Genomic DNA, 23,670 nt, shown 5'->3' with positions numbered 1-23,670 from the left:
CTTGGTGAGGGAGGCGAGCCACATGCCCAGGGCACCATCTCCTCCGACCTCCTCCCCCCGCCACCTCCCCCCACCTCCCCGGCCACCTGACACAGAGAGGCCCTTGGGCAGTCTCTTCTGGAACCCCTGTGTCGGAATCAAAGGATATAAAAGAAAGTTGTGATTAGGTGTGGGACAAGAGTGCACGACTCCAAACCAAACCTGCACAAACCCGGTCCCTTCTCCTCCCATCCACCACCTGTGTGACTACCACCCACGTGACCTCTCCCTATCTTGGGCGCCCCCCCTCCCACGGGCTCTCCTCTCCAGAAGCCCGGCTGAGAATGGACTACCTGCTTCCTCCTCCTGGCTGGGCCCAGGAGTGGATAATCTTTCTTTATTCTTCTCACTCGTTTTCAAACTATTTTGACCAGTTGAAAAGTTGAAAGAATAGTACAAAGATGTTGTGGACTTGGGGCTTTCCTGACACCTCCACAGGACAGGTGTGGGTGAAGGGTCCTGGCGGACCGCCGGGGTGACATGCTGGGGTTGCACTGGCTAGAAACGGCCCACCCCTCTGGCTTCCGCCCTGGTTCCCTCCGATGGCCTGAGCAGGGTGGAGTCTGTCAGTTTCTCCACTCTTCCTAGTTGACAAGTAGGACTCTTGTGCGGCGGTATTTTGAGTCTCTTAGAACTTCAAATCCCCCCTTCACAGCATCCCCTTTCTGCTGGTGAGGGTGTGAAATAAGACAGACAGGAAAGGCAGGCCAGCATCAGACTTCGAAGTCTGGAAATGCTCACAGCCCCTGGCCTCTGTTCTCCCTTCCCGAAATCAGTTGCAAAGACCCAGTCCGTGGGGGCACACGGGTGTGTGCCTCGGGGTGTCCGAGGCAGCTCCCGGGCTGCTGCACATGTCCCGGCAACGGGTCCTGATGAAATCATGCATTACCGCAGCCTTTTACATTTGCCTACAGGTCCACAAAGAATTAGTAATTTCACAGGCAGCTGCTGAAGGTAAAGTGTTTTTAGTTATTTATTTTCTTAAAGATTTTTTTATTTTATTAATTTTTAAAGTGTTTATTTACTTTTGAGAGATAGACAGAGCATGAATGGGGCAGGGGCAGAAAGAGACGGAGACACAGAATCCAAAGCAGGCTCCAGGCTCTGAGCTGTCAGCACAGAGCCCGATGTGGGGCTCTAACTCATGAACCATGAGATCATGACCTGAGCCGAAGTTGGATGCTTCACCGACTGAGCCACCCAGGCACCCTGGTCAAGTGTTTTTTAAAAGAAGATATGAAATTATTAAAAATAGGTGTTAGCATGTACTAGAAGAAAATACCCCCAGAAATATTACCAGCGATTGTTTTGAAGTGGAGGAATTATTTTGTTATTATACTCTTTAGCTTCCAAGAATGCTTTAGTTTGTTTTACAACGAATGCTGTGTCCTCCAAATGGAGGATGTGGGAGAAAGCAACCATATTTTTAAGACCTTAGTTTGGTGCTTCTGGGTTCTGTCCTCCCTGATCCCTGCTGAGCTGAGCAGTGGGAACCTAACCCTTACCCAAATGGGTGGGGGGAGCAGCAAAATTAGGGTCCTTGGCAGCTCCCATCTCTCAAAGTCCTGCCCTGCCTCCCCAGGCCTCAGGTGTTTTGCCGTCACTCGTCCCCAAACTCAGCCTCCCCCTGGGGGGCTTGTGGAGAATCCTGCGGACAGGGCATTGCCCTCCGCAGGCAGGTGCCTCTGCTCTGGAGTCACTGGGCCTCCCCGACCATCTGGCCCCATTACTTCCCCACTCCTGCTTCTCCCCTCTGCAGAATAGGGGTTCCTGGGACTTTAAATGAGAGGGGACAGAGGGCCACATGTCTGAGACTGGGGGGGGGGGGTTGGGGGCTGTGTTTACCAGGCCTCTTTCAGATGCCAGGGACAGAAGCCCAAGCCCACCTAGGTTAAACCTGACAGGTGAGTTTCTGCAGTCAGAAGGTCCAGGGTTGGATTTCAGGCACAGCTGGATCCAAGAGAACATTCGACACCTGCTCACGCTTTCAAGGAAGCTCTTCATGCTGGGTTGGGAGGGCACCAGGACTCCAGAGGCACAGACCACCTGTTTGGAAGAGCTGGCTCGTCTCTCCAATGAGATATCTCCCTCCCCAGTGCCCGAGATTGTTCCTGACCATGCGGCTAATCCTTTCCACATGTCTAGAGACGTGGATTTCTTCTTGCTCAGAGATCAGGAGCGGAATAAGTCTCGCCTAGTGAGTATCCAGGACTGAGGCCTGCCTGCAACTCTTCCCTCCCTCATGCACGCAGACCCAGATTGCCCTTCTCAGAAAAGTACTTTCCTCAGGTCACTCTCTCACTCTAGAATAGTCAATGGTTCACTATTTTAAAAAAATGTTTATTGATACTTGAGAGAGAGAGAGAGACAGAGACAGAGGGTGAGTGAGGGAGGGGCAGAGAGAGAGGGAGACACAGAATCCCAAGCAGTCTCCAGGCTCCAGGTTGTCAGCACAGAGCCCCACACGGGGCTCGAACCCATGAGCCGTGATACCATGACCTGAGCTGAAGTTGGATGCTTAACCGACTGAGCCACCCAGGTGCCCCTCACTATTTTTAAAAAATCAACTCGAAACCCTGACGAGCTCTCCAATCTCTGACCTGTCCCACTGTCTTACCCAGCTTCATCGCCACTCTTCCTGGGCCTTGTCAGAGTGGGCTGTTGGAAGCTGCTGTGGCCACTGTGCTTCAGCCACCAGGTCTTTCTGCTGTCCCTTGCATGAGATGCCACCCTCCTGACACTCCCTGTCCTTCAAGGCCCGTCTCAGACCTCAGGCCCCCTCTCGCCTCTCCCAGGAGACCCGCCCCTCCAACTGCTCCAGCCTTGCACAATCCCTCTCGTGGGAATTCTTGGAGGCCAAATCCACACACAAACATGCACCTATGCATGTGTGTGCGTGCGCACACACACATACACATATGCATGGCCCTCAGCAACACCTGGGAGTCCCTGAGCTAGCCCCGGACCCCCCTCCACCGGCCCGCGCCTTGTCTGCACCCCAGCATAGTCTGTCTTGCCTCCCCACCCAAGAGCCCACTTGCCCACTCCCACCTGCCGTGGCATGGCTGGAGCAAGCAAGCGTCACTGCAGCCAGGCTCAGGGAGGACTCACCAGTGGGCATCTTCACTGAGAAGTGCTCAGCATGGGCCAGGTTTCTGGGACACGGTCTCAGGCACATGCATATGACCAGCCCTCCCGGGCTGACTCTGTCTACTTCAACTCATGGCTCAGTATCTGAGATTCCTCGGAGAACTGGCTCCGGCCGAGACCCCAACCGAAGACACAAAAGGAAATGCACGTTTTCCAGCCCCTACTCAGACCTCCCTGCCCCACCAACTGCCTAGAAGCTCTGTGGGGGCCACCATCAGTGTTTTCCCCATCCTGCTGCCATGCTGTGCACCCACTCATGCCCTGGAAGGAGACACTCCCACAAAGCCACACTGAGCAGCACACACTTCTGTGAGGCCTCTAAGTGGGCAAATACAGCAGAAACACACACAACTTTCTCTGACGGACTTAGAGACCTTCCTCCAGGGCAGGATTATCTCTTCCCAGCCTGGCCCTGCTTCCATGGTCGCTTCTGCCTTCTTCCTAAACCCCCCAAACATGGCACCCGCCCCCCCCAGCACAGCCCTCCCCCCTCAATCCCGCACCCCAGCAGAGCCCCCCCAATGTCACATTGACCCCAAGCAGCTGCCCAGTTTCTTCTAAGTGCAGACCCTCTGCCACTGGGAGTCTAGGTGATATTTCCCCAGCTTTGCTATATGGAGGTGCAATCTAGGGGCCTCGGGCTGGGTCCTGCCACAGATGTGGTTTCCCTAAGCAGCTTTCTAAAGAGGCTGCATTCATTGCTGCACCTGGCAGCCCGGGGGAAAGGACAGATGAAGAGAAGAGGATTTGTTCAGGCCTGTCTGATCCTGCAGGCTGAGGTGCCTGGGCCATGGAAGGATGTGGAGAACCCCCCAGGGCTTGGGCTGCAGGAAGGGCTGGGCTCCCCTGAGGGGGCCTTTGGCCTGCACTAGTTCTCAGGGAAGAAAAGCCCCCATCCCCACGCCATCCTGGGGTCCCCCCAAGCTGAGGGCTCAGGGACGGGAGCAACGCTGGGGCAGGTTGGAGGCCAGGCTGGGTGGAGAGGAGCAGATCCCCAGCGACCTGCCCGCCGCCGCCAGATCTGACTACTGAGCTTGCAGACCAAACTCAGGATTTCCAGTTTCTTTTGGAAACTCACAAGATCTAGCTTCCGGGAACCTTCGGTGTGTCCGATTTAGCAAATCACAATATGAGAATATGAGAATAGTGTGAATGAATTTCAGGAGGAACCATCGCTTAGTGAGTATGTCCCTGCACTACTGACCTGGAATGCACACCTGGCTCGGCATCCTGTACTTAATCTGGCAACCCCACCCCCACCTCGCCCTTAACCCCCGCTCTCAGCCCCACTGCCCTCTCACCCCGGGAGCTGTGCTCAGAGCCCCCAGGAGCGTTTTCCCCGGCACACAGCTCCGCAGCCCCCTCTGAGCGCAGCAATGCTCAGCCCCGCCAAGCGCACCCCCACCCTGACCCAAGTGCGCCCCCCGGGCAATTCCCCCTTTAACTCCCCGCGCCGCATGCGCGTCCCCTCAAGGCTGTGCGACCCAGGGACAAGGCGTCGCCGCCGATGGGAGGACGCTGGTCCCAGGCGCGGTGGGGGAGGGGGTGGAAGTGGTGGCCGCCCCCGCCCGACCCCGGCCGACCCGCCCAACAGGAGCGGGAGCAGAAGAAGACGCTGCGGATGCACCAAAAGATGACCTACGCGTCCAAAGTGTTGGCCAAGCACACCAGCCTGCGTCGCGAGCTGCAGCTGGAGGATGAGATGCAGGACCAGGAGGTGCGCGCCGAGGCGGAGCGGCTGCGCGCCTTCCACGACAACACGGCGTGGAAGCTCTCCATGACCAAAGGTGGCCCTCTTCCCCAGCGTCGGGTCTTGACCTCGGGTCTCGCGCAGTGCTGTTCACGTGCTCGGAGAGGCAGGGCTCCGGTGCAGTGGGGAAGGAGGGTCGTTTCTGTGTCTGACCCCGCCTCCCTCCATCACAGGGATGAATTCCAGCCGGACTGCCAATCTAAAAGCCTTTGAATCCCAACGTTGCTTGCATTCGGAAGGTTCCCGTGCACGTGAAGGCAGATTGCGCCCATATAAAATATAGTCCCTTAATATGGTGGAGGGAAAGAGCATCAGTCTGGAACCAGGTTCCCTGGGTTCAGATGTCAGCTTCAGCACTGAATGCCCTCGCCATCCTGGGCCAGGTGTTCGCCTCCTCTGCACGGCAGTTTCCTCTCCGGTCTGATGACAGTGGCGACCTCGTGGGTTGTGGGATTCAGCGTCTTTAGATGCTACACAGAAGTCGTGTGTGTGTGTGTGAGAGAGAGAGAGAGAGAGAGAGAGAGCTGTTATTAATTTTATGACCCAGTAGGAAATCTTAAGTACCAGCATTAATACTCTACCAGCCCAGATGATAGAGTCCTGGAACCCAACTGGTGTACTGAATGTGAATATTAATCCGAGACCCCCCAGCCTCTACCCCCTGACCCCGTGGCTTGTTATTTGGGGGAACAAAGCCCCTGAGCTCACTTTGACAGTATGTGTGCCGAGCTCTGCATGAAGAGACACAGAACTGCACATTTTTCCTTTTGGTCTCTACCCTCCATTCCAAGATCTGGGAGAGGAAGCTGGTCTCAGTGGAAAGACTGGACCCAGCAGGTTTAGGCACCAGACCTGTCGGTATCCCAGATTTGACTTGCAGTGAGGAGCTGGGTCTCCTTGAGGGAAGGGCCTTCCCACAAGATGGGCCAGGGAGGCGGAGGCCCAGCTGGGTCTCTGCCAGGCTTCTAGGCTTGAAATACCACTCCTACACCACACTAAGGTCTTCTGGAACGGAGAGGGTTTAAGAGATGAGGCAGAGAGCCACATGGCTCTGCTGTCCTTTCCTTGGCTCCTGCTCTCTCCAAAGTCAGGACGTCTCTGGGCTTTCCTCTCCAGAAAGACCAGGGAAAGAGGATCCCGTGGCCCTTTGCCCTCTGCTTGTGCTCCAGAAGATCTTACAGGGGCCCACCTTAACTTTCTCCCACTTGCTTCCCGCCTGGTGTGTAGACCTAGCTGATGAGGGTTTTTGGGGTGATAGTGGGGCCCATGCGGCCCGGAACCAAAGGCCAAGAAAGAATTCTTGAAGACGTCTTTGGTGCAAAAGGGTGATTTTCTTGAAGCACGGGGACAGGACCTGTGGGCAGGAAGAGCTGCCCGGGGACCATGAGGAGACACTGGGGGAGGTAGAGGCCAGCGGAAGTTTCCAGTGAGATTTTCATGAGCTAAAGAAGACTCACAGGATACTGGAGGCCTAGCTAGTGTCAAGCTAAGGTTGTTTTTACCTCTAGCAAAGCAGTAGCATTAAGACAGCTCCTGGAGAAACTTACTCTGCCTGCCTCAAGTATCTGTCAATGGGCGGCGGCAGGTTATAAGGAAATTTAGTTCTGCCATTTCCTTCTGCCTTTGTTTCCCACATCGCTATGGAGGGGTAATGGAGACTTAGGTCCCGAAGGACTGTGATGCTCTATCAGTTAACCATTTGTTTTTCCCCTTTCCTTTGTTCATGGGCCGCCTGGGCAGGGAGTGGGGGGGGGGGGGTGGGGAATGTTTGCAGCCTATCAGCTTGCCTTATGCTCCCTCATCGTAGCTACTATCTAAACTGGATCCTGGGGACTTAGAGCACCCCAAATAGAGATCATGCTGCCCTGTTTTTCTCTCCCCATCCCTTTGCAGTTCCTGGCCCAATAGGTCTTTCATTATTAGGTGCAGCTGGGTGAAACTTCCTGGGCAGGGCTGTCCAGAGTCTCACTCCAGGTGAAAAGAGTACTACGGCAGGAGAGGCTCAGGCCAGACTCAGGAAAGGACTTCCCACCTGGCCCGATCTCCAGCACTGGAGAGTGTGATATATCCACAGAGCCTCCTCTCCTGTTGCTAGAGACGGAGCCCAGTCTCCCAGAGTCCCTGTAACAACCTGGGCCTCACAGCAGAGCAGGTGCCTGGAGAGGTATCCCGGCCGGCCTGGGTCTCTCTCACCCTGCCCACCCCGCCCCTCTCCTCTCTTTGCAGAAAAGAAGATGGAATCTGACAACCTGAACAACTACATCAACCAGAAGCGTCAGATGTTCCGCATCCAGGTTGGCCCAGCTGTGCTGGGGGGGGGGGGGGGGCCAGGCGGGGGCTGTCCCAGTAAGGGGTGTGACTCCCACTCTGGTGGCCCTCAGTACGCCCTGGACATGAAGCAGCAGGAGATCCAGCGGCTGGAGCTGCTGGTGACCAAAGAGGAGGCAGAGCTGGAGCGGGCAGAAAGGTCCCTGGAGAATGACGCCGCCCTGTTCGAGGAGTTCCTCCGGGAGAATGATCGCAGCTCGGTGCAGGCCCTAAAAGCGTGAGCCCACACGGAGGGCCCCCCAGTGCTCATGGGGCCTGAGCACCTGCGCCCACGCTAGCCTGCAGCCCGCCTGCCCCCCATCCCCTGCCCCCACCACCTGACCCTGGCAGCTCCCCGCACCCACCGCCCCGCCCCAGGGCAGTGTATATGCCCCCTTTAACAGTTTTGCGACTGGCCCCCTGCCCCCATCCCATCCCCACCTCCAGGGCTGAGAAGGAGACCAAAGCAAAGGTGGAGAAGATCTTGGAAATCCGGGACCTGACCACCCAGATCATGAACATCAAAAGGTGAGCGCGGAGGGCAAGCCACTGAGGTTGGCCTGCCGCCACTTCCCTCTGTCATTCGCCCCCAGCCAAAAGAAGCCCCCACGCAGGGCAGACCTCGTGGCTTTGCCTCTCAAACCTAAGTGGTTCAGGGACTCAAAGCCCTGCGGGACACAGCTGCACATTTTACAGAGTAGGTGACAGGGGCCAAGAGAGATCCAGTGACTTTCCCAAGGCCACAGCACCAGGAGGCAGGCTCACTTGGAGACCAGGGTCCCCAGGGTCAGCTGCAAGTCCAAAGTCACAGAGGGTTATACCTGTGGAGGTGTGACCCACGTCGGTCCCCAGCAGGCTGGTGTCCTCTCCCAGGCACACCTGTCCCCAGGAGAGCCAGGAGCACTCTGGGCTTACCCAGGCTGCAGAGGCAGTTCCCTCTGGAGGGGTCTCCCCACGAGGAGGAAGCTGACCTCCCCTCCCCCTCCCCAATCCAGCGAGATCTCCAAATTTGAAGACACTTTGCAGCATTACAAGGCCTACAAGGACTTCCTGTACAAGCTGTCGCCCAAGGAGTGGTTGAAAGAGAGGGAGGAGAAGCGTTTGGCTCTCAAAAAGGCCAAGGAGGTCACTGAGCCCCCCATAGAGAACACTTTACACTCCACGATCCGGGACAAAGGTAACAGGAAAGAAGGTAGTTCCCTGGGTCCACCCAGACCCCGTACCCTGCTGGCAGTGGCCTTGGAGGTGTCCAGGCCACAGGCTGGGCCCCTTCAGTGCCTGTAAAGCCCCAGCCAGGGGCAGCAGCTGCCCCTTAGGGCCCACACATTCCCTCAGGGAAGACAGGGCCATCTCTAACTCAGACCCAAGGGGCTTTCCTCCCTTGTAGGTCTTTCTGAAACTGCGGGGGCCCTAAAACTGTGTGAGGGCCCTGAAACTGTGGGGGCCCTTTCTGAAACTGTTGGGAGGGCCCCAGGGAACCCTGTGCCCTCAAGCAGTATTGCTGAAGGCCTTGCTCCAGTGGAAGCCATCCGAAACCCCTCCCTTGTTTCCTGTAGGACCAGGGACCAAGGGCAAGACAGGCTCCAGAGGTACGTGGCTGGCGTAAGCTGGAGGGGCCCTGCCCCAGGCTGGGGCATGTGAAAACCATCCCTCTTTTTCTCCAGAGGGGCAGGGCCCAAAGAAGTCCTGGAAGTTCCTGCAGGTGGCGCAGCTGGGGCAGATCCCGTCCAGCACCCTGAACCTCCAGCATAGAAGCCAGGCCAGTGTGTATAGTGGGCTGAACGCCAAAGGGTGAGTGGGTCTGGGGTAGGGCAAGGAGGCTGGGGTAGTGGCTGGGGCCCTCTGGGGACTGCTCCCAAGTGGCTCCAGGCCAGGGGTGCCTAGGACAAGCCCAGCCTCTCCGGGAAGGGTGAGACCGTGACGAGGGGGCTGTTCCCAGCTTGAAGGGTGTATAGTCTGACTTAAGCCCCAAGATCGAGATGTTTTCTAAACCGTTTTATTTCTGTCCGATTTGGTAACCTTCTGTCTGGGGTGGCCCACTTGGGTGCTAAAACGAGACAGTCAAATATAAACGGATGCAGGCAGGCAAGTGGGTGCAGGGAGTGTCAGAGCCTTTTAAGAGAAGCCAGAGTCTGGGTTTTTACATAAAATGCTCTCTGGGCCTGGCTCGTCTCTGCTGCATGCCTGCGTGATCGTGCGCAGAAGCAGGCATTGTTGGCAGTCGCCGCCTAGTGCCCCACCGCACGAAGCCCCACTCTCCAGGTCCTCTACGATTGGTGGCCTTTTGGGTTGTTCCCAATTGTTGGCTATTTTGATTAGAGCTGCTGCAAACATTCCGGTACTTTTATGTTGGAGCACTCTTTGCATGAGTATTTTTGTTGGAAACAAGAGTGGGAGTGCTGGTTCACGAGGTGAGTAGATGCTTAGCTTTAGCGGCTTCTGCCAAAGACCTGCCATGGCTGCTACGTTATATGCTCCAGCCAACAGGCAAGAGAGTTCCGGCTGCCCTGCCATGTCCTGTTCAGATCTGGCTATCGTAGGTCCCTTCCATTCTCGGTATTCTGGCATGGTTAGTTCATAATAGAGTGTCTTGGGATGCCTGGCTGGTTCAGTCGGTTGAGCATCCGACTCTTGATCTGGACTTAGGTCGTGATCTCACAGTCCTGGGATTGAGTCCGCACCTACCGTGCGGAAACTGCTTGGGATTCTCTGTCTCCCTCTTTCTCTGCCTCTCCCCTGTGCTCTCTCTCGGCCTCTCTCTCTCAAAATAAATAAACGTTTAAAAAATAAAAGAGTGTCTTGACAAACAGATCAGGAGATGAGGCCACTGAAATGGTAGTTTTTTTGTTTTTTTATTTTATTTTATTTTTTTAAATTTACATCCAAATTAACATATGGTGCAACAATGATTTCAGGAGTAGATCCCTTAGTGCCCCTTACCCATTTAGTCCATCCCTCCTCCCACACCCCCTCCAGTAACCCTCAGTTTGTTCTCCGTATTTATGAGTCTCTTATGTTTTGTCCCCTTCCCTGTTTTTATATTATTTTTGCTTCCTTTCCCTTATGTTCATCTGTTTTGTCTCTCAAAGTCCTTATATGAGTGAAGTCCTATGATTTTTGTCTTTCTCTGACTAATTTCGCTTAGCATAATACCCTCCAGTTCCATCCACGTAGTTGCAGATGGCAAGATTTCATTCTTTTGGATTGCCGAGTAATACTCCATTGTATATATATACCACATCTTCTTTATCCATTCATCTGTCGATGGGCATTTGGGCTCTTTCCATACTTTGGCTCTTGTTGATAGTGCTGCTGTAAACATTGGGGTGCATGTGCCCCTTCAAAACAGCACACCTGTACCCCATGGATAAATACCTAGTAGTGCCATTGCTGGGTCGTAGGGTAGTTCTATTTTTCATTTTTTGAGGAACCTCCATACTGCATTGCCAGAAATGGTAGTTTTTAAATGCAATACCACCTCACACCTGTCAGAATGGCTAACATGAACAACTCGGGCAACAACACATGTTGGCGAGGATGCGGAGAAAGAGGAACCCTTTTGCACTGCTGGTGGGAATGCAAACTGGTGCAGCCACTCTGGAAAACAGTATGGAGGTGGCCCCGGGGGCTCAGCCTCCCCACCCCTCTCCTTTGTATCTTCTCTCATCCCTTAGGTGTACCAGCCTCTGTCCTTCCTCCTCTACGACAGCCTGACAACCCTCTCCTGTGCTTCCGTCCCCTACCTGCTCCTGAGGGCCAAGCCCCTATGCAGATGACCCCCCCTTACATGTTTGCTCTCACTACGCAACCTCCCATGTCCCCCAGCTGATGCTTCTCAGGCAGGAAGGGGACCTGAGTGCTACCGGTTTCCAAGCTCACTTTCATCTTGATGTGTCACGGTCCTGCCTTGTGAAGAAGACTGGCCACCGTTAGTGGGCCAGGCACATGCCTCGGGTTCACTTTTATCCCTGCAACCCTCGCCAGTGGGAGCTATTGTTTACAGTTTGGTGTTGAACAGATGCTCCGGGGGGTTTAGCTCTGCATGCTTCCTCTACTGGGACTGCCCTCAGCCCTGGAGCTCCCACCATCCAGGCCCCTTGTTGGGGCAGTCCCTCAGACTAGAGGTCTAGGATCACACTATTCTGGGTCCCTCCATCTATTAGCCGTGTGACCAGGGTCACTGAGTACAGTTGAGCAGGTTGTGGGCTGCAGAAGGCACTCAGCTGAGAGGGCAAGTGGGAGCTAAAGTCCAGCCTACCCCCCAGACTACATCCATCTGGAGGCAGATTCTCAGGCACCTTATGGGCCAGCAGTGCCCTGCAGGTGACATGGGGCAGGTGGCTAGTTCTCAAAGCCCCATGTTCCTCATTCGCCAGAGGGACATCAATGTATTTGGTGTGAGGTACAGGCCTGGTGAGTGATTTGGTTGTTCCTGTGGCCCTTCCTCTGAGAAGCCCTCCAGGGTTCCCCCTCAGGGCTCCCACAGAGCCCTGCACTTATCACCTCCCCATGTCAGGTGGGTCAGAGCCTGGAGTCACATGAGCCTCAGCCCAGGTTCCTAGGGGTGGAGCCCAGGCTCCTCGGGCTAGAAGCCTGCCCCACCTGCTTCTCAGCCAGCAGAACCTGCACATTGAAGGCAGGGGTCCAGGCCGAAGCAGGCCAGGAGGGGCAATGAGAGCAGGTTTGGAAGTCATTTGGCGTTGGGTCCCACCCAGCAGGACCTTCCAGGGCCCACGCTGAGTGCTCAAAGCCCACGATTTTTCCAGTACCCCCGAGGGTCTGGGAGAGCTCCCGCCCCTGTGGGGTGCTCAGGGTCCATCAGAGGTGCTGCGAGTGTCACAGGATAGCCCAGTGGGACCATCAAGGACAAGTGCCAAGGCCATATCTAGATAGGGGAGGTGGGCAGAAAAGGCCCTGAAGGTGTCTCCTCGAAGGTAGGGGTGCCTGGGTGGTTCAGTGGGTTAAGCATCCGACCTAGGCTCAGGTCATGATTTCACAGCTCATGAGTGTTAGCCCTGCATCAGGTTCTGTGCTGACAGCTCAGAGGCTGGATTCTGTGTCTCTATCTCTGTCCCTACTCTGCTCGCTCTCTCTCTCTCTCTCTCAAAAGTAAACATTAAAGGGGCGCCTGGGTGGCTCAGTGGGTTGGGCGTCCGACTTCGGCTCAGGTCATGATCTCGTGGTCCATGAGTTTGAGCCCTGCGTCGGGCTCTGGGCTGACAGCTTAGAGCCTGGAGCCTGTTTCAGATTCTGTGTTTCCCTCTCTCTTTGACCTTCCCCCATTCATGCTCTGTCTCTGTCTCAAAAATGAATAAACGTAAAAAAAGAATAAAATTTTAAAAAATAATAATAAATAAATAAACATTAAAAAAAAAAGAAGAAGAAGAATGGTCAATGAGGGGCAACCCTAGCAGTGGCAGTGGGTGCAAAGGCCCTGAGGTAGGTCAGCACCCGGAGAGACAGAAAGAGGGCGGGTAATGCAGGAGCAGGGGAACTTCAGGAGTAGAAGGAGGCGAGGGGGGCAGCAGGGGCCCTGGGCAGCAGGTTCCAGGGAGGGGGCTGAGTTTTATTCTGTCTGAAGTGACATGCACTAACTGAATTTGAAACAGTCCCCTGACTGCTGAGTGACCATTGTGGGGCCAAGAGGAGGGCTAGTGCCCCTGCCTGGTCAGCTGGCAGGGTGAAGGAGGGGACGAGGACATAGGGAGCAGGGAGGTGCCCTGGTGACTCCAGGCGGCTTCACCGCTGGGGCGGGAGAAGATGACCACCATCTCTGTGCACCAGGTCACTGCTGTCCTGACCCTGCATCTCTCTGCAGGTCAGACTCTACCACCACTATGACTGAGGACTCAGGCAGCGACGGGGAGGTCAGTGGCCACGCTCCGGGTGGGGCTGCGAAATCCGGTCCCCCTGCACCGACTGGCCAGCCCACACGCATGGCTCTGGTTGCAGGAGCTGGACCTATACTTCACGGAGCCCCAGCAGCTCCTGGACATCTTCACGAAGCTAGAGGAGCAGAACCTGTCGCTCATCCAGAACACGCAGGAGATGGAGGAGACCCTGGAGGATCTGAACTGCACCCTGAAAAACACCCAGATCCGCATGTAGGTCTCCTGCTGGGGCCAACTGGGCAGGGCAGGGGAAGCTTCCGGCCTTGGCTGTCATCCTGGGACCCTGGGATGCCACTAGGAATTGGGCTATGGCAGCCCCCCACCTTCCCCATCCAGGGCCCTGGCCCTGCCCTAGCTTTAGTTTTCTGGAAAGCTCCACAGGAAGCCTGATTCTGGGGAGAGGGCATGTCCTTTTGGGCAGAGGGGCTGGGGGGGTGGGAAGAGGTCAGGTGGGTGGAGCCACATGGGGCTGGTCCCCTCCCTTGGAGCAGCCTGCAAGTCAGAGGGAGGCTTCAAGGAAGGACACCCCCCCGCCCCCCCCCCCCCCCCCCCCCGTCCAGGTGCATTCTGCTGACGCCAGGCCCAGCAGGGCTGGGCTGTATCAGGCCTGTCAGAAGTGAGGAATCATCCCTTCATACCCAAACACTGACCGAGCACCCGTTCTGGGTCAGGCCCAGGTCTAGGCTCTCCAAGGATAAGGCCAGGCCCTGCCTCATGGAACTGACATTTGACAGAGACAGGCAGACGGGCTCATGGATTGGACGTGGAGATACTGACATGTGCAAGAGGAACACAGACAATGATACGAAAGGGAGGCTGAAGTAGGGGTGGTGGCAGATAGGAGGGGGACAGGGGAGGCTCCTGGGGAAAGTGTCACTTGAACCAGGCTCTTCCTGAGCGATGGGAAGCTGCACAGAGATCTGGTGGTAGAGGGTTCTGGGCAGAGGGAAAGCAGGTGCAAAGAAGTAAGGAAGAAGCCCACCCAAGACTCGGATGCCCCACATTAGCCATGTTCTTGAGTATCCATGTTTTGTTGGCCCGTGTTCTGCCGCGGAGAATCTCCTGCAGGTGCTGTGAAACTACTGGTTCTCAGGCGAGATTGTGTTTCCCAAAAAGCTGAGGGTAGCAGAGACAGAGGGGGAGATGAGCTGGGGAGACGCAGGCAGCCTCCCGGTTTCCAGGAACCTGGCGAGAGGACACACACACATGCATGCATAGCAGAATCCCAGAGATGCTGTCCCCTCACTGGTCTGTAGCCTGCTCAGCCATCCCTGAGTACCAACACTTTATTTCCAGAAGAGTCATAGCCTGTAGACATTAACTTCCATGAATCCAGCCCCCTCTCTCTGAGAAATATATATTTTTAAAATATATGCAGCTCACTTGCATGAGCACTCTCTCTCTCTCAAAACTAAACATTAAAAAAAAATTTTTAAGTAATAAAAAAATAAAAATATATGCCACAAATAAACAATCTGAATAGGCCTATCTATTAAGGAAATTGAACCAACAATTAATAACCTGTAAAACAGAAAGCAGCAGACCCAGATGGGTGTACTGGAAAATTCTACCAAACATTTAAGGAAAAAAATTTTACCAATTCTCTACAATCTCTTCCAGTTGATGGAAACAGGGAATACATTCTTTTTTTTTTCTTTTTTAAATTTTTTTGAAATGTTTATTTATTATTTTTGAGAGACAGAGCATGAGCAGGGGAGGGATAGAGAGAGAGGGAGACACAGAATCTGAAGCAGGCTCCAGGCTCCAAGCTGTCAGCACAGAGCCCAACATGGGGCTCAAACTCACAAAGTGTGAGATCATGACCTGAGCCGAAGTTGGATACTTAACCGACTGAGCCACCCAGGCGTCCCAACAGGGAATACTAACTCATTCTGTAAGACCAGAATTAACTCAATTCCAAAACCAGGCAAAGACATTAGAAGAAAAGACTACCACAGACCAGTATTTGTCATGAACGCAGATGTAAAAATCCTCAACAAAATATTAGCAAATTGAATTGAACAATGTATAAGAAGAATTATAGATCATGACCACATGGGATTTTTCCCAGGTACGCAAGGCTGTTTCAACATTTGAAAATCAATTAGTGTAATCCAACACATCAACAAGCTAAAGAGGAAAAATCACATGATTATATCAATAGATGCAGAAAAAGCACTTGATAAAAATCTAACACAAATTCATAGTAAAAGCTCTCAATAAACTAGGAATAGAGGAGGACTTCCTGAACTTGATAAAAGGATATCTACAAAAACCCTACTGCTAACTTACACTTGAAGCCTTCTTGCTAAGATCAGGAATAAAGCAAGGATGTCTTCTCACCATTCGTTTCCAACATCTTACTGGGAGTCCCAGCTAATGCAATAAGACAAGAAAAGGAAATAGAGGTACAGGTTTCCCCTGCTATCAGAGTAGAACGTCCCTATAAAACCTTTCATAAGCCAAAATAGTGTAAAGCAAAGGAGAAATTACCATTAATTTATATGGAAAATTTTCTTTGTGTTCCCAGATGTGAAAAATAATCTCTCCTGGGCTTTTCCGATACCTTAGGACACCTCTCGCTAATAGATGCATGAAAAAGAGGTAAAGCACAGATGTGCAAAGACACGGTTCAAAGCTGTGGCGGCTTGACGCTGAGATGCTGAATGTAGTTCCCAGGGAAGGAGCTTGGCAGGGCCAGTCTCGCTGCCTCCAGAATGGCTCACTGCACAACAGACACTGAACACTATTGGCACTTCTTGCTTTTTTTCATAAAAGTGAAAATCCTCTGCCATTTTCTTTCAGTTAGCAAAAACAGGTACTAATGCAGGTCTTTCCTTTCACTGAAAAGGAGAGTGACCTAATATGAAGCTTAAATGTATTTAGGGAATGCCTAAATACAGATGGGGAAGAAAGAAATAAAACTTTGTTGGCACATGACATGATCATCTACGTAGAAAATCTCAAAGTATCAACAAAAAACTCCTAGATTGGTAAGCCATTCTAGCAACGTTACAGAATACAAGGCCCCTATAAAAAACTTCATTTCCTATGTACTAGCAATAAACAAGTGGAATTTGAGATTGAAAACACAATAATACCATTTTCATCAGCACCCTCAAAAAAGAAATGCTTACAAATCTAACAAAACATGCACAAGATGTATAAGAGGAAAAATATAAAAATCTGATGATGGATCAAAGAATTAAATGCTTCACCTTTATAGGTAAGAAGGTTCAATACTGTCAAGATACCAGTTCCTCCCAACTTGATCTATAGATTTAACACAGTCCCAGTCAAAAGGCCAGCAAGTTATTTTGTCAATATCGACAAACTGATTCTAAAGTTTACACAGAGAGGCAAAAGCCCCAGAATAGCTAACACATTTTTAAAGGAGAAGAAAAAAGTTGGAGGACTCACACTGCCCGAGTTCAAGGCTTACTGTAAAGCTACAGTAATCAAGACCTGTGCTACTGGCAAATAATTCAGTGGAACAGAATAGAGTAGCTCAGAAACAAACCCATCCAAATCTGTCAGCCGATCTCTGACAAAGGAGCAGAGGCAATACGGTGGAACAAAGATACTTTGCAACAAGTGGTGCTGGGACGACCAGACGTCCACATGCAAAAAATGAATCTAGGCATGGACTTGACACCGTTAATAAAAAACTAACTTAAAATGGATCGTTGACCTAAGTGTAAAATGTAAAACCATAAAACTCCCAGAAGGTAACATAGGAGCAAATCTAGATGATCTTGGGTATGGTGGTTTTTCAATACAATACCAAAGTGACAATCCATGAAAGAAAGAATTGATAAGCTGGATTTCATTGACATTAAAATTTCTGCTTTATGAAAGGCAATGTCAAGAGAACTGAGAAGACCAGCCATAGGCTGGGAGAAAATATTTGTGAAATACATATCTGATTAACATCTCCAAACTATACAAAGAACTCTTAAAGTTTAACAATAAGAAAACGAACGGGGTGCCTGGGTGGCTCACTTGGTTGGGGATCTGACTTCGGCTCAGGTCATGGTCTCATGGTTCGTGAGTTTGAGCCCCGCATCGGGCTCTGTGCTGACATGACAGCTCAGAGCCTGGAACCTGCTTCACATTCTGTGTCTCCTTCTCTCTCTGCCCCTCTGCCACTTGTGCTCTCTCTCCCTGTCAAAAATAAATAAACATTAAAAACAAAAGAAGAAGAAAATGAACAACCTGGTTTAAAAATGGGCCAAACACCTGAACACTTCATCATCAAGAAGATATAGAGAAGGCAAATAAACATATGAAAAGATGTTCGACATCAGGATGTCTTAAGGAATTGCAACTTAAAACAAGATACTGCAATATACACCTACTAAAATGGACAAAATCTAAAAGACTGACAGCACCAAACGCTGGTGAGGATGCGGAGCAATGGGAACTCCCTTGGTCGTTGGAGGGAATGCAAAATGGCGCAGCCACCTTAGAAGACAGTCTGGCAGTTCCTTACAAAGCTAAATGATCCAGCAGTCTCACTCCTTGGTATTTACCCAAAGGAGTCAAAAACTTATGTCCACACAAAACCCACATGTGGTCGTTTATGGCAGCTTTATTCATAATTGCCAAAACTTGGAAGCAACTGAGATGCCCTTCAGTAAGTAAACAGATAAACAAACTCAGTACACCCAGATAGCATATCGTTCAGTGCTGAAAAGAAATGAGCTACGAAGCCACGAAAAAACATGGAGGAACCTTAAAAGCATACGTATTATTAAGTGAAAGAAGCCAGTCTGAAAGGTGACGACTGAGTGATCCCAGCTATAGGACATCCCGGAAAAGGATAACTATGGAGATGATAAAAGGACCAGGGGTTGCCAGGGGTTGGGGGGCGGGGGGAGGGATGAGTGAGTGGAGCACAGAGGATTTTTAGGGCAATGAAACAAGTCTGTGTGACACCATGATTACATGTCCTTATACATTTGTCTAAATCCATGGACTGTACAACACTAAGAGTGAACCCCCATGGAAACTGTGGACTTCGGGTGATAATGACGTGTCAGTGTGGGTTTACCGATTGTAACAAATGTATGTCGGCGGCAGTGGGGGAGGCAGGTGGAAGGAGAGGATATTTGGGAACTCTACCTTCTGTTCATTTTGCTTTTAAAGACAAAGTCTCTACTAAAACATATATACAGGGGCACCTAGGTGGCTCAGTCGGTTAAGCGTCCGACTTCAGCTCAGGTCATGATCTCACGGTTCGTGAGTTCAAGCCCCACATCGGGCTCTGTGCTGACAGCTCGGAGCCTGAAGCCTGCTTCAGAGTCTGTGTGTCCCTCTTCTCTCTGTCCCTCCCCTGCTCGCGCTCTGTCTCTCTCAAACATAAAATAAACATTAAAAATTTTTGTTTCGGGGCTCTTGGGTGGCTCAGTCGGTTGAGCATCCAACTTCAGCTCAGGTCATGATCTCGCGGTCTGTGAGTTTGAGCCCCGTGTCGGGCTCTGTGCTGACAGCTCAGAGCCTGGAGCCTGTTTCAGATTCTGTGTCTCCCCCTCTCTGCCCCTTCCTCGCCATGCTCTGTCTCTGTCTCTCAAAAATGAATAAATGTTAAAAAAAGTTTTTTTTAAATTTTCGTTTCAAATATATACAACAGTAAACGAAGAGTCTGTTCCAACACTGGAAGGAAGAGCCGCCGTGTTAGAGAAAATGTCCAAAAAAAAAAAAAAAAAAATCCCAGAATTCCTCACTGCAAAGTTCTTCGTGATAGGCAGGAACTAGAAACAGCACACATGCCCACAGCAGGGAAGTGGACAAACCATTACTGCTGCTGTAGCAAAGGACTGCACACTATATTCCCTCACAGAGAGAGGCCAGAGTTCCAAAGTGGGCCTCACTGGGCCACCATCAAGGCATCGGCAGGACTTTGTTCCTCTCTGGAGGCTGAAAGGGAGATCCTTTTGTTACCTTTTCTAGCTTCCGGAGGCCACCCGGGCCCCTTCCATTTTCAAACCAGCAACGCCAGCCGAGGCTTCTCACGCCGTGTCACCCCTGACCCTCGTTCCTGCCTCCTCCTTCCATTTCTGAGGACCCTTGTGATGACCCTGGGCCCGCCTGGGCAATCCAAGATCATCTCCCCAGCTCCAGGTTTGCTAGTTTGCAACCTTAACTCTATGTGCAGCCTTGGTTCTTCCTTGCCAAGTCATCTACTATATCCACAGTTTCCTGGGATTAGGCATGGACACGTAAGGGGGTCCATACACACCATAGAAATCTATTCAGCAAGAAGAAAAGAACAAAGTATTAACACAAGGTGGCAACAACGTGGATGAACCTCACAAACATTATGCTGAGGAAAAGAAGCCAGGCGCCAAAGATGACCTACTATATTATTCATTTGAAGTGCCAGAACCAGGTATTGGTTAACGGTTGCTGCGTAAAAAACCATCCCAAAACTTGGCTTACTATAACACATATATTATTTCGCCCTTTCTGTGGGTTGGGAATCTGGCCAGTTGGGCTGACTCCTCTGCTGTGGGGCCTCTCACGGATTGCTGTCCAGGTGGTAGCTGGGCTGTGGCCATCCCACGACTGTACTTGGGGAAAGAGCCACTTCCAAACTCACCCATGTGGCTGTTGGCAGGACTGGATTCCTTGCTGGCTGGAGGCCAAAGGACACTCTCCGTCTCTTGCCACATGAGGTCTCTGAAAAGGCAGCTTGTTTCTTCGAAGTGCACGAGCTGAAAAGCCACCAGAGAGTCTGCAAGCAAGATGGAAGTCACGATCTTATGTAACCTAATCTCAGAAGTCACATCCTGTCCCACATTGAATTGGTTAGAAGCAAGCCACTGGGGCCAGCCCACATTCAAGGCTGTGGGTAACTTTGAGAAGACAGGTGTCACTAAGGTCCATCTCATAAGGGAAAAAAATGAATGGCGACATCAGCCCATTGGATGCCCGTGGCTAGGGAAGGGGAGGGAGTTGATACAAAGGGACATGAGGAAACTTTTGGGGTGATGAAAAGGTTCTATGTCCTGATTATGCTGGTCCTTACATAGGTGTTTAAATTTGTCAAATCTCATCAGTTGGCACATAAAATGGGTGCATTTTCTGATAAGTAAATTAAACCTCAATAACAATATTTTTGGCAAACATAGGATTTTTTTAATGTTTATTTATTTTTGGGAGACAGATCATGACATGAGCAGGAGAGGGGCAGAGAGGGAGAGGAAGACACAAAATCCGAAGCAGGCTCCAGGCTCTGAGCTGTCAGCACAGAGCCTGACATAGGGCTTGAACCCATGAACTGTGAGATCATGACCTGAGCTGAAGTCGGACACTTAACCAACTAAGCCACCCAGGCGCCCCAGACTTTTTTTTTTTAATGTAGGACCTTTTAAGGCTGTCTTTATCACTCACCTGTCTACATTGACTAGGTACATAAGGGCTGTAGGACGAGCCATCTCCTGACTCCTTGGTTGAGAGAACAGCATCATTCATTCTTGGCCAGGGGGACTGGGGTGAGGTGGGCAAGGCACCCAGAACATAACATTTTAGGGAGGTGCATGTGTGACCCCAAAGGTGAGCACTTCCTTGAATTTTGTGTACTGTGTCCCAGCCCCATTCTCTGCCTGCCTTGCTGCGATTTGTTTGAGATGCTCACTCTACAGTCCCTCCAGTGAGGGCCAAGAGGAGCCCAGCCCCAGAAAACAGACCCTCGGACGCAGAAGGGAGCACAAACACCCCGGGACAGCCTGAGGAAAGCTGCAGAGCCTGATCACCAGCGTGAGCTCCTCACTTCCAGCAGCCAGACAGCACAGAGGTGATGGGACCCAGGAGAAGAAGGCAAGCAGAGCCACTCAAGTGAGAGGAAGCCCAACCCCCCCTGGATTCAAGAAAAGAGAAACGAAGCCAGAATCCCTTCCTGGAAACCATGCAAACCTTCCTCTTGGAGAAACCAGCCCAACCAGGAGGTCAGAAAATAAGCAGGAAGGAACCCAGAAGAACCCCCAGACACCTAAAAGCTGCAGTGAGCCAGAGGTGGGGGTGAGGGTCAGCCTTGCAGCAGCCGGAACCGCCACGGCGAGGCCAGCAACATACAAGGCACCGCAAGCTTCAGAAAGCACTTGCCAGCGCTGACCTCTGGCTGAGGCAAGACCATATGTGGGCTGAGTCTTAGCAGTCTTGCTAGGCACCTGCCACCATGGCTGCCCCTCAGACATGGAAGTGAGACCCCACGGCCCAGGGGAAGACCAGCTTGCACCTTTGCCTCTTGCCCAGGCTCCATCTGGACACACAAAGTGGCACAACTCATCTGAAGTCCTTGGTGCTGGACTTGCCCTGACCTGGAGCCTGAAGGACAAGCGAACAGGAAAATGTCACCAGAAACACGAGAAAATGCATTCATTAAGGGGATGAGTTTGAGACATGCAAGTAAATGTAGATTCTGCAGACATCAAGAAGCAGAGAGGCACGCCTGGGTGCAAGCAAGGATTAAGGGATTAAGACCACAATAAGGACTGGATGCAGCCAGCACATGAGTCGGCAAGGGGGACAACATTAAGCTGGGGACAGCTCCCAGAACTCCGTAGGAAAGGACACGGAGATGAAGCGACAGGACCCCAGGGAGATGGCGCGACAGGACCCCAGGGAGACGGCGCGCCAGGGTCGCGTGGAACGAATTCAGGAGATGGCCACACATGGAAGGGAGGAGCAAAAGTCAGCGCGGTGACGGATGAAAACTACCTGTACTGGAAGGCCAGGTGAACGTGCAGGGAGAGGCACCCACACTGCACACCCTCCCGCAGGGTTGAAGAGTGAGCAGAAGGCGCGACACCAAGGCAGACAAGGAAAACAAACGAAACATCAGGTACCCTATAAAGGAACCAAAACAAAGTGCGTGTTGCCTGTTTCTCCCAAGCTCCTAAATGCCAGCCAGGGTCTAGGAGAGCATTGCTTTTGAGTTCGGTGGGGTGAAAGGGGTCTCTATTTCATTCTGTTTCCTTTTTCAATGTGGTCAAGTCCACATAACATCAAATTTATGTACCTTTACGTAGTGCAGCCATCCCCACCGTCCACCCCCGCTCCCCAGCTCTTTTCATCTTGTAGAACTGTTAACCAATAACTTGTTAACCAATAACTCTCCATTCTCCTGCCCCTCAGCCCCTGGCAAGCCACTGTGCTGTCAAAAATGTTTTGACTATTCCAAGTACCTCATATAAGTGGGATCATACAATATTTGACTTTTCGTAACTGGCTTACTTCACTTAATGTCCTCAAGGTTGATCCATTTTCCTTCCTTTTCAAGGTTGTATATAATATTCCACATTTTGTATAATAGACCACAATCTGTTTATTATCCATCCATCCATCATACACACTTGGGTTGCTTCTACATTTTTAGCTATTGCAAACAGTGCTGCCGTGAACACGGGTATACGAATGTTTCTTCAAGACTGTTTTTAATTCCTTTGGGCATATACCCAAAAGTGGAATTGCTGGAACATACAGTATTTCTTTTTCCTGTATTGCCTCTAGCAGGTAGGAGTAGTGAAATGCCTTTCACTACTTCTACAGTGCTTTTTTATTTAAATTCAAGTTAGCTAACATACAGTGTAGTCTTGGCTTCAGGAGTAGAACCCAGGGATTCATCTCTTACATCTGACACCCAGTGCTCATCCTGAAGAGTGCCCTCCTTAATGCCCATCACCCATTTAAGCCACCCCCCACCTGCCTTTGCCCTAGCAACCCTCAGTTTGTTCTCTGTATTTAAGAATCTCTTGTGGTTTGCCCCTGTTTTTACCTTATTTTTCCTCCCCTTCCCCCTATGCCCATCTGTTGTGTTTCTCAAATTCCACATGAGTGAAATCATATGTGTCTTCCTCTTACTGACTTATTTCAACTAGCATAATACCCTCTAGTTCCATTCCACATTGTTACAAAGGGCAAGATTTCATTCTTTTTGATGGCAGAGTAATACCACATCTTCTTTATCCATTCACCCATCAATGGACATTTGGGCTCTTTCCATACTTTGGCTATTGATGATGGCCCTGCTATAAACATTGGGATGCATGTGCCCCTTTGAAACAGCACATACCTAGTAGTGCAATTGCTGGGCTGTAGGGTAGTTCTATTTTTAATTTTTTGAGGACCCTCCATACTGTTTTCCAGAGTGGCTGCACCAGTTTGCATTCCCACCAGCAGTGCAAAAGAGATCCTCTCTTTCTGCATTCATGCCAACATCTGTTGTTGCCTGAGTTGTTAATGTTAGCCATTCAGACAGGTGTGAGGAGTTCTCTCACTGTGGTTTTGAATTGTATTTCCCTGATGATGAGCGATGTTGAGCATTTTTTCATGTGTCGGTTGGCCATCTGGATGTCTTCTTTGGAGAAGTGTCTATTCATGTCTTCTCCCCATTTCTTCACTGGATTATTTGATTTTTGGGTATTGAGTTTGGTACGTTCTTTATAGATTTCAGATGCTAACCCTTTATCTGATATGTCATTTGCAAGTATCTTCATTCATTCCGTTTGTTGCCTTTTAGTTTTGTTGATT

General features: G+C 51.3%; 1 protein-coding gene across 8 annotated transcripts in view; it reads left to right on the top strand.

Annotated features, from left to right (window-relative positions):
- CFAP100 (cilia and flagella associated protein 100) overlaps nt 1-23,670 on the top strand; it is a 51,847-nt gene that overhangs the window by 16,086 nt on the left and 12,091 nt on the right. For 6 of the 8 annotated variants that reach the window (XM_042962486.1, XM_042962511.1, XM_042962501.1 and 3 more), the window contains 10 exons: nt 2,136-2,236; nt 4,784-4,976; nt 7,166-7,233; nt 7,321-7,484; nt 7,694-7,774; nt 8,242-8,423; nt 8,803-8,835; nt 8,911-9,037; nt 13,065-13,113; nt 13,199-13,350. In XM_042962486.1, the coding sequence (XP_042818420.1) occupies nt 2,136-2,236; nt 4,784-4,976; nt 7,166-7,233; nt 7,321-7,484; nt 7,694-7,774; nt 8,242-8,423; nt 8,803-8,835; nt 8,911-9,037; nt 13,065-13,113; nt 13,199-13,350 (1,150 nt within the window). Of the gene's footprint in view, nt 1-2,135; nt 2,237-4,783; nt 4,977-7,165; nt 7,234-7,320; nt 7,485-7,693; nt 7,775-8,241; nt 8,424-8,802; nt 8,836-8,910; nt 9,038-13,064; nt 13,114-13,198; nt 13,351-13,697; nt 14,533-23,670 lie in introns of those variants that run through there. The other 2 variants (XM_042962535.1, XM_042962516.1) reach the window with 2 other exon arrangements.

This window comes from Panthera tigris, chromosome A2, assembly GCF_018350195.1.
Source record: "Panthera tigris isolate Pti1 chromosome A2, P.tigris_Pti1_mat1.1, whole genome shotgun sequence".
In the NCBI taxonomy this organism is placed as follows: domain Eukaryota; kingdom Metazoa; phylum Chordata; class Mammalia; order Carnivora; family Felidae; genus Panthera; species Panthera tigris.
This window is presented reverse-complemented; position numbering and strand designations above follow the sequence as displayed.